The sequence below is a fragment of the Lethenteron reissneri genome, chromosome 37, assembly GCF_015708825.2.
Source record: "Lethenteron reissneri isolate LAM-NWPU_2019-01 chromosome 37, ASM1570882v1, whole genome shotgun sequence".
Taxonomy (NCBI): Eukaryota; Metazoa; Chordata; class Hyperoartia; order Petromyzontiformes; family Petromyzontidae; genus Lethenteron; species Lethenteron reissneri.
This window is the reverse complement of record NC_083815.1, coordinates 2,244-12,400: the sequence shown is the minus strand read 5'-3', so window position 1 is coordinate 12,400 and position 10,157 is coordinate 2,244. Positions and strand designations below refer to the sequence as shown.

General features: G+C 47.7%; 1 protein-coding gene across 1 annotated transcript; it reads left to right on the top strand.

Moving 5' to 3' along the window:
* The first annotated feature begins 3,101 nt into the window (after window positions 1–3,101).
* LOC133351456 (protein RCC2-like) lies at window positions 3,102–6,299 on the top strand. Its single transcript, XM_061566682.1, has 3 exons — window positions 3,102–3,325; window positions 5,348–5,441; window positions 5,986–6,299. Exons 1-3 carry the CDS (start codon window positions 3,149–3,151, stop codon window positions 6,135–6,137), a joined length of 423 nt encoding a protein of 140 aa, XP_061422666.1. The 5' UTR covers window positions 3,102–3,148; the 3' UTR covers window positions 6,138–6,299.
* Window positions 6,300–10,157: the final 3,858 nt, after the last annotated feature.

Sequence of the window (10,157 nt, the reverse complement as noted above, 5' to 3'; positions counted from 1 at the left end):
ATGCATGTTTAAAATTTAAAATTTACAATCGGGCACCATAAACATGTATGCATGGCTGAGTTTGTGCATGTTTGTGTGCAAAAGTCTTGCATTTACTTGTCTGTGCGTCTGTATCCATATATGTAAATATGCCTGCGTGTGTGGGAATGTAATGTGTTATGACTTTCTGGTTTGGCAGCAGAGGTCTCCAAATCTTTTCATCAGCTGCATATCGCTTGGTGGAAGCTTCCCTGGCCTTTTTTTCAATACGAAGCTCCAGGTCTTCTCAGCTTATGTCCTTCTCTTCAAATGGATCTATGTTAGATCCATTTGAAGGAACATCTACACCAGTTTTAAAAAAAACATTTAGGCTGGCCTGCCTGAATGATCCATCCTCTGCTTTACCAGGCTGGATTGTGTGAGCTCGTAGATCTACGAAAGATCTGGGCAGTCCCATCGGTGAGCTGCTCCAGCAGACATGGCTGCGTTGGTTGTGACATGTAGTCTGCATGCCAAAGTATCTTCTGTTTGGCATTTATAAGAGGGGGCTAAACGGGCACGGTATTTGCTAGAGGAGAGATGGGCTGATGTGGTACAAGAGGCTAATATAGCCGAGTGGACTTGCCGATTACTTATGTAATGGTTCGAGAGAGGCTCGCACTGTTCTGGGAAGGCAACATTTTATTACTGAACACAACTCGTAACGATACACGTAGGGTGGTGACCACTGACCTATCCTCACTAACACTCGTTAACACTAACACACTGATAGCAACTGGCGTGGCCAAGCCAGGAGGGCTACTGCTTGGCCACGCTGACTGGAGGCTTGACTTCACTCTTCATGAGGCGTCTTCATCCCGGACTCGAGCAGCCTCGCACCAGGTGTGGAGGCCGCTTATATGCGCCACAGCGTGGCCGGGGTGCGGCCTGGCCACGCCCCCCTTCGAGAACCCTCGAGAAGGCTCTGCTTGTAGCCTCGTGGCCCCCAAGGTCCCCCTGGGGCTCCCGGCCCCCACCTTGATCCGGTCACGTGTCCGGTGATTAACCCGAACAAGCTGTGCCTCCCAACAAGCAACATGAATAAATAACGCGAGAAACATATGTATGCATTGGAAGAACCCCGGACGACAACACGATAACGGCAATAACACCAATCATACAACAACAAAATAACATCCAACCCTGAGGCACCCCGCACTAGCAACCCGATGACCACTAACGAACTGCTGCGGGGGAAGAAAAGCACGCACACAAGCAATAATAAAGACCCACAGAACAACTTGCAATGTGTGATAGTGTTATTTGAACCGTGTGGTCCATGAACGAGTGGGTGTGGCCCTGCCCCAACACCCTGGGAGGTCTGGGGTAAGCGTCATTGCAGGCGGGTGTTTGCGGCTGCCCCATCGGGGACTGCGGTGTGGATGGTGGGCGGTTGGTCGTCCGCATCCAGCGGAACGTGAGAAGCAGCCCCCGTCGGCACCGAGGGGATCACGAGCGCCGATCCTGCGGGCGGTACCACCTCTCGGCGTGCCCCCCATCTCGCCCGGCACACCAGACATATTCGGCCCTCAGGGATGGGAGATGAGTTAACACGACGGGGTTGCACAAACGGTTTCAGTCGCGACGGGTGTATAAACCAAGTCCAGCGGCAGAACCGAATCTTAACGCATTGAGGCCGGTCGGCCTGCACCACCTCGACCGGCCCTCGCAAGGGCTTGTACAGCTTAGGCGACATGCCAATAGGCACCTGTGGACAGTGCAGCCAAATCCTGTCACCAGGGACCCACTGCTTGCCCAATACACGACGACTGGATTCGCTGATGATGTGCCCGAGGTATCGTACTGATTTCTGCAACAAATGGCACTTTTGGGGTTTGAACTTGAGATTAGCCTGTCGCATTTTGAGAAAAACAGTGCACAGCCTGACAAGATGTTACTCAAACGTTCGATTGAATAAAAATAACGTCATCTAAATAGATCAGGCAGGAGTCCCACTGGAGTCCCGCCAAAACCAATTCCATTAACCTTTGTAAAGTAGCTGGGGCCGAATGTAAGCCCATCGGGAGTCTATTGAACTCGAACAACCCTTGCGGCGTCCGGAAAGCCATCTTAGGCCTGGAGCAATCGAGGGGCAACTGCCAGAACCCCAAAAGGAGGTCGAGCGTAGAGAAAAATTGTGCCCCCGCCAATGTGTCCAGTGAATCATCCATACGGGGCAGGGGATACACGTCCGCCACAGATCGCAATCAACGAGGCTATGCGTTAACTGTGTGTTAGCCGACTCTCTGTGTTGCATTACATTACATTTCCAAAAGATTTGCTACATTTTATTTTCTCAAACTATTTCTCTCTCTAAAATTCACCAGGCTCTCATAGGGCCATTCGATCTTCTTTCCTCGGTCGCTTCGGGGTGGATTCATTGACATTCTAATTTATCTGTCCCAGCAGCTACCCCAGCAGACCCACCTCTCTCTCTGCCCCCCCCTCTCTCTCTGTATTTAAGGCCTCGACACAGATGCATTGGGTCTCTGTGTCTATGTTGTGTCTCTCTCTGCTTGTGTGTCTGTGTGTCTCCGTGTCTGTGTTTTGTCTCTCTCTCAAATTTAGTTCTATCTGATGATGGTTGCTTGTGTTGCAATAGAAACGTCGTACTCTATTATTTAATTTATTTTCTTTCTACGTGACTTTACCGAAATAACCAAAGAGTAATTCCTCAATTAACGTGGTAGATGCGATTCTGAAAAGTGCCACGTTAAGCGAGGAATGACTGCTAATGAATAACATTTGCACTGAAAGCGGTTCGTCGACCGCGTTATAACGGGTGCGTGCAAAAAGTTATTTTAATAGAAGAATCGCGTTAAAGCGAAAACGCGTTGTGTAAGCGCCACGCGTAAAAAGCCAGGACTTGCCGAATGCACAAGAGGCGGCAGAGCGCACTGCGATTTGAGCCGAGTGAGGGACACGTGGCCAATTGGGGGTCCTTCTCTCTCAGCGACTCTCAGCTCCCCCCCCCCAATTCCTTGTGCCCCCCCCCCCCCCACTGCGCCCCCCCCACCACCCCCACCCTTCTCTCAGCGCCCCCCCCCCCCACTTCCACCCTTCTCTCAGCGCCCCCCCCCCCCCACTTCCACCCTTCTCTCTGCGCCCCCCCCCGTCTCCTCATTCCGCGATGCCGCCGCGCAGGAAGCTTCAGCCTCAGTCGCGGCCGAGCGCGAAGCGCGGCCGCCGGGGGAGCGCGGGGCGAGCCCGAGCCCAGGAGCTGCACGGGGAGTCCGGGGAGGATGCGGGGGAGGAGGAGACCCACAACGCGGCCCCGGAGACGCCGTTCGGGCCCCGGGAGACGGTGGTAAGAACGACGCGGAGTCGGGCGCCGATTGAGGTCGGGACGGTGCTCACGAGGAGTGATCGGCACCGCTCCCGACTCCCCAGCGCTGATGTCGACTCGCCCCGGGCGAGGCCTGGAAGGCCGCGGCGAGGCCCTCGGCGAGGCCGCGTGCCGCTCTCGCTCCGCCGCGGACCTCGCTCCCGCTGGACTGCGTTGCCAGGCAAGGCCGAGGCTCCGCGGCGGGCCTGAGCTTTGTGTGCCCAACTCTTAGCTCGGTCAATTTTTATTGTATTCATTCATTAGCAGTTTGACTGATTCACTACGGAAATCATTTCGCGATGCCATTCACGCCTTTGATGACGCGTTTCATTCATTACATTAAAGTATTGTATTAACTTTAGAAACACGTACAGGCTTTGAATGAAACATTCACGACAGGAAATGGACATTGATGAGAGAGAACACGCAGGTTGCGGACATCATCCGAGCTGTTAGCAGAAGTGAGGGAGCTGGAGCAGCGCCGGTCACGGACGCGATGTTTAGGAACAACACTTGAGTGGCAGCCAAGGAACTCGACGCGTCCAGGAGGAAACCCGCCGAGGAGATGGAGCCATGAAATCCATCCAGGTGCAGCTGCTGCGCAGGTTGTTGTATGACAGGAGGATCGTGAAAGTTGGAGGCTTGGAGATGTGTGTTGAACTTCTTTCGCACCGTATGTAGCCAACCGTGCTAACCCAAGGTGCGGGAAGGCTTCACCCAGCAGCGGATTGGATCATGGCTGATGATTCATTGGTTCAGACGGCAAATACTTTACTGACGTTCTGGTTATAAGTGCTTGATGGGATGGAATCCGTCACGTCTGTCTTAATGCGAATAAAATGTACGTATAAAATATATTTTTTAAAATGTATTTCACAAAATAAAGAATCGTATATTGGTTTCCTGTTCGAACATGGATAGTTTCCTTGCTATACATTTTACAAAGATGAAAAATAACAATGTTTTACCCTTTCTGGCAATATAGCAGGTGTTAAGATGTTCAGACACCACATGGCATTTCCTCACCAGTGTTAGACCAGAGAATGCCGGAAGGCGCACAGTAACAAAGCCAATGCAAGTATCAGAACACTTATGGCTCTTAACACTGATGAGACAAGGCCATAAAGAAGGCTGTCTCTGGTGTAGACCAATCAGTTTCAAAGACAATGCGTACATCAGATAATGGTTGCATGTTTTGCCACAAGCATGTGTGGTTAATGCAGAATTGATGCCTTGCAAAGGGTATCTTTGGTGTTTGAACATCTTAACAGCTGTTTATTGCCAGAAAGGGTAACACCTATTCTTATTTTTCATCATTATTTGGATGCTGGCAATGAGGTCCCATAAATATTTTACAAGGAACTTTCATTCAAACAAACGGTGATTCAAGTGTTTCATTAAAAAAGTGAATCTGGAAACCTGCTAATGGATTGGTCAAGTTGATAAACAGGACTGCTTAGTCTCGTCCACACACTTTGAATTTCTAATTCGCTCCCATTGTCTCTTTCCAAAGCTTTTATGACCTTATTCAATTCAAGAAACCTGTCAACTCTTTTCTATTACAACTTTGAGAGTGCTATTTATTATTGGGTGCTTGACGTTTTGGGGTTGTGGGCCTGTGCTCATCAACTGTGTTTTAAAAACAAAATAAGTATAACCCGTAAAAACAAAGTTTTTCACTATAAATCCTTTATATGCGTGGCGGCTAGAGTCCTCTCGTCCTCTGGCTTGAGATGGCTGCCACCTATGGGTCAGATGATTGCATTGCACCATTAAGCAATTGGTAATTAAATATAATATTTTTGTCCTAAAAAGTGTAAAAAATGTAAAAAAAAAATTCACGAACATTAATTGTCACGCACAACGAGTCTGTGTGGAAAATGTCAGCTCGATTGGATCACGGGAAGTGGGTTAAAAAACGACCGAAAGATTTGCACGGTCCTAAGCAAGCAAGCGAACTTAATATAAAGGATTTAAAAAGGACCAAGCCACGTTGTGTTCCAGCTGCTGAAAGGGGCTCAAGTGTCCGGGCAGCTGCTGATCTGCGGAGCGACCAATTGGGACCTGATTGGCCGCAAGGATGTGCCCAAACAACATGGTAAGCAGTGTCTCAGACCGCCTGTGGTGCGCTATGCCATTTGCCCCTTTCCGCTTTTCCCCATTCGCTGCTTTATTTCTCTGGGTTGGCTGTGTCTCCTGTGTTCCCATCTTGTGTGTTAAGTGTTTGCAATGTCTCTGGACCCACGGGCCATTGCTAACCCTCCAAAAAACTCGCGAAATCACCATGCAGCAAAACATTTGGTTTTATGAGCAAAATCGTATCTGCAAGGGTTCCCACCTTGCCTACAGTATATGGAACACAGATTGGGAATTTGTGATCTAGACATGGTAGAATTTACTTTAAGAACTACATACATGAATTTCCTATCACACATATTACATTGTTTATGAAGATTGTTGGGAACAAAATAACAAAACCTTCATCTGTCAACCAAGCAAGTAAGCAGGGTTAAGGAAAGTCTGCTCTACCATTTTCCTCATCCCCCCACCACCCTAACATTGTTCTTCACAATGTGAAGTGTCTTGAGATGCAGTCGTATGAAGACGTTCTATACATTGAAGTTGTTGTTGTTTCACCGCAGTTGCCTACAAGAACCTGGGAGTTTCCCTGTGGGGGCCGCACCGCTACGGCTGTCTGGCCAAGGTGCATGTGAGCAGTGTGGTGTCGGGCCCAACGGCCTGCCACTGTCTGCTTCTCACCGATCTCGGGCAGGTCTACACATGGGGTTCGTAAGAGAGGGCGTCTGAGTGTGAGAGATTTGTTTTTGCTGTTTGTCATTGAGGTGAATTTGTGTAAGAAGGAGAGGGTATGTGGGGTAGTGTAGCGGTTTTCACATTTTTCTATGAACCCTTCAACACCAGTTTGATTCCCGCTCATGGCCAACACCAATGACGATTATCTGAACTGTTCCTTGGCCTCCCTAGGTCGACTCAACCTCAAATGAGTACATTGTACAATGTGTAAACATCGCCAGTCAAGAGACAAAGATGGCCGGGCGTGTTGTTGGCCACCCAACCCCATGTGTGTCATGCCAGCCCTCATAGGTGTTCACTAACAACATTTGCCCCAAAAATCTGTTAAGGCTATCTTTTGGCATGTGGTCTGGTTTGGCAGTGGAGTTCACACTCTTAAATCAGTTAAGCAGCATTATCATGTCATTTTCTGTGTAATGTTGTGACAATTACCTGGCCTGTCACTCCATACGAAGCTCTGGGTCTTCTTTGTCACATGCCATGTTTTATCTAGGCTTGTGAAACATGAACCCCTTTACAGGGTCACCTGCGCAAGTTTGAAACACTGGCGGCCTGTTTACAATCCATCTTGGTTTTACCTAGGCTGGATTGTCAGGCATTTGCAGATACTCGAAAGATCTGGACACATTGGGATCCCAGGTGGTACATCTGCCAGTCACCGTATTACATTAACCCGAAACTTATTGGTATATTTCATGACCTGTCTGCAAGATCTTAACATTTGAAGTTTGAAAAAAGTGTGGTGGTGATGTTACCACCACTTGGTGGTGAATGGCTGCTGCTGTTTATCGAGAGAGTAAGGGGGAGAGAATGTGCTTGAAAGGTTTACTTTCTATGATGGTGAGCAAGGGTGGCAGTACGGTACAGTATAAAAAAATATTGTACCATATTATCATCCTGTACTTAACCAAAAAATGCCACACTACCATAATCACGTAGGTAGAAATAAAATAAATCGCGACGTTTCGGGCGCAACACAAGCGTCCATCATCAGGTGGGAAAGCATAGTCTTCTGCTGAAGCAGACTGTTTTAAAAGGTTTGAAATGGGTGTAGCTCAAGGGTCATAAAGAAGTGGCCGGGGCTAGTGATGTTAATGTGAGAAATTAGCATGTAACTGTAAGATAGGAGAGCGGCCTCTGCGACGAGGGCACGGAAGTGGCTATGTTAATGTGAGGGATTATCATGATGTTAATGTGAGAAATTAGAGGGCACGGAAGTGGCTATATTAATGTGAGAGATTACTATGATATTGTGAGAAATTAGCATGTAACTGTAGAAAAGAAGGAGAAGAAGAGTGTCCTCCTCGACGAGGGAGTGCAACCCAACGGGTGTAATACGGAAATCTTTTTGGTAACCCCTGCTATGTACGGTAAAGTGATGGTTTTGGTTGGATCCTTAGGAGGTTGTCTCCGCATGACTGGGGAGACAGCTTGGCGGATTGTACGGTCCGAGTATCCGTTCATCCTGAGGACTTGGTGTACCTGCTCCAACTCACTGGCTAGGTGGTTGGTGCTGGTTGGAGATGCAACGGGCCCTATGGTGTAGTGTTTTGATGAGGGAATTCTTCTGGGCTGGATGGTGGTGGGAGTCAGGCTTTAGATAGGCAATCCGTGTGGGTGGCTTTCCTGTAGATGCGAATGTCCCAACGAGCCATCAGGTCTCTTCTCGATCAAACATCCAGGAATGGTAGCTTGCCATCCTTTTCCACTTCCATGGTGAATTTGATAGATGGGTGTATGGAATTGATGTGTTTGAGAAATTGGTTCAGTGCTGGCAGGCCATGTGGCCAGATGACAAACGTGTCATCTATGTATCTCTTCTACATGGAAGAACGTAGGGTGGATGTCTGGATGGCATCTGTCTCAAAATTTTCCATGAAATCATTCGCGACCACTGGCGATAAGGGATAACCCATTGGGGTACCCTCATTTTGTCTGTAGAATGTACCATTCCAGGTGAAGTATGTGTTGGTAAGACAGTGCCTTACCAAAGTTGGTACATCTGGATTCAGTCCTTGTTGGACCAGGTCTTCAATGATTGCAATGGTGTCAAGTACAGGTACATTGGTGAACAGAGAGACTACATCGAAACTATAGTAATAGGTTTTTACCCTTTCAACTGGTACAAAAACTGACACCTTATACAAGGCATCATGTTTGCAATAACCACAACACAAGCAGTCAAAATGCAAACAAAAAGAAACAACTCTGGTGATGATAATGATATGCACTGTCCTTGAAGTTGATTGGTCCACACCCGAGACAGCTTTTCTTAGAGCCTAGTCTCCATTGGCGTTGGACCAGATGACGCCAAAAGGCGTACAACTCAAAGACAGCGCATTATCAGAGTTTTGAGAGCTCAGGGTAAGCATTTACACTATAAGACCTCCTTTACCAGTGGCAAAATATAGTAATAGGTTTTTACCCTTTCAACTGGTACAAAAACTGACACCTTTATACAAGGCATCATGTTTGCAATAACCACAACACAAGCAGTCAAATGCAAACAAAAAGAAACAACTCAATGATGATAATGATATGCAATGTCGTTGAAGTTGATTGGTCCACACCCGAGACAGCTTTTCTTAGAACCTAGTCTCCATTGGTGTTGGACCAGATGACGCCAAAAGGCGTACAACTCAAAGACAGCGCACTATCAGAGTATTGAGAGCTCGGTAAGCATTTACACTATGAGACCTCCTTTACCAGTTGAAAGGGTAAAAACCTATTACTATATTTTGCCACTGGTAAAGGAGGTCTTATAGTGTACATCGAAACTGACAAGCAAATTATCCAGAGAGAGTGAGATGTCCTTGATTAGAGAAACCAAGTGAGCTGAGTTAAGTACAGCTTAGGTCAGGGGTCGGCAACCTACGGCTCCGGAGCCGCATGCGGTTCTTTAACGGGCTGCTTCTTGACGATATGTACGTATGTACAGTATGTACTCAGATGCATTGCGGCTCTTGAAATACTGAATTTTGTACCGAATTGGAAAGAAATGGCTCTTCTTGTTATTTTGGTTGCCGACCCCTGGCTTAGGTGGACTTACCAGTGAAAGGAAGCAGAGTCTCAGACAGAAATCGGACCAGTTTGTAGGTGGGTTAGTTAATCGTGGAGACGATAGGACGGAGCGGGGTACCTACTTTGTGGATTTTTGGAAGGCCATAAAATCTGGGTGGTCTAGCAGCTGAATGTTTTAGGGAGCTCTACTTTGTCTGATCGATTAGAGAAGTTGATTTAGTGATTATATTATTGGTTTTAGTAGCTAGGCAGTTGATTGTGAGAGGTTATTAATGCTACAAACATGCGTATTTACGAGCAGAGGTGTGGAGGAGGATGGTGGTCGTTGATGCTGTGTTGCGTTTTCTAGCCGAGGAGATAAAGGCCAGCTGGGGCACGGGGACTGAAGCGCGTGGAGGCCCCGCGGCCTGTGGACGCGCTCTTCAAGTTCACGGTCGTGGCGGCAGCGTGTGGGCGGAGCCACACTCTCTGCATTACCGGTCAGCAGTCGGCGCATGCCACAGCCATAGCCCTGACAAGTCTCATTCATGTCGTTCCACATTCGTACGTGATTTCACAAGCCTAGGCACCTTTTGTCGGTGTCAATTCAAGTTCCTCATCATTGTCCATGATCTATCCAATGCTGAATGAAGACCTCTCCAAGCAGTTGACATTTCTCATAATCTTAAAATGCCACAGTTCATCTTGCTTTTGCAAAATAACTGAATTCAATGGTCTATCGCTGCGGTGGACGTCGTCTTGCCGAGTAAATATATTGTTAGTGACTTTTGTTTTGCTATTTATCTTAAGCCCAACTTACCAACCTTCCTCATTAACGAGAACCCATATCTAACAGAGGCCGTTATCTATAAACACGGGACATTTTACCAGCATTGTCTTATGCAAGCCTGACGATGTTGATGACACACTGAATGTCAAAACCAGTCCAGCGTTTACTTGTATTCAACCAATGCTGCTGAAGAAATCACTCCCAGATGGC

Bases quoted from the DNA above. Each gene is read 5' to 3' on its own strand.
- LOC133351456 (XM_061566682.1), top strand. From the start codon at position 3,149: ATGCCGCCGCGCAGGAAGCTTCAGCCTCAGTCGCGGCCGAGCGCGAAG. The intron at 3,326-5,347 runs GTAAGAACGACG...GTTGTGTTCCAG, and splicing joins TCGGGCCCCGGGAGACGGTG to CTGCTGAAAGGGGCTCAAGT. The intron at 5,442-5,985 runs GTAAGCAGTGTC...GTTTCACCGCAG, and splicing joins GGATGTGCCCAAACAACATG to TTGCCTACAAGAACCTGGGA.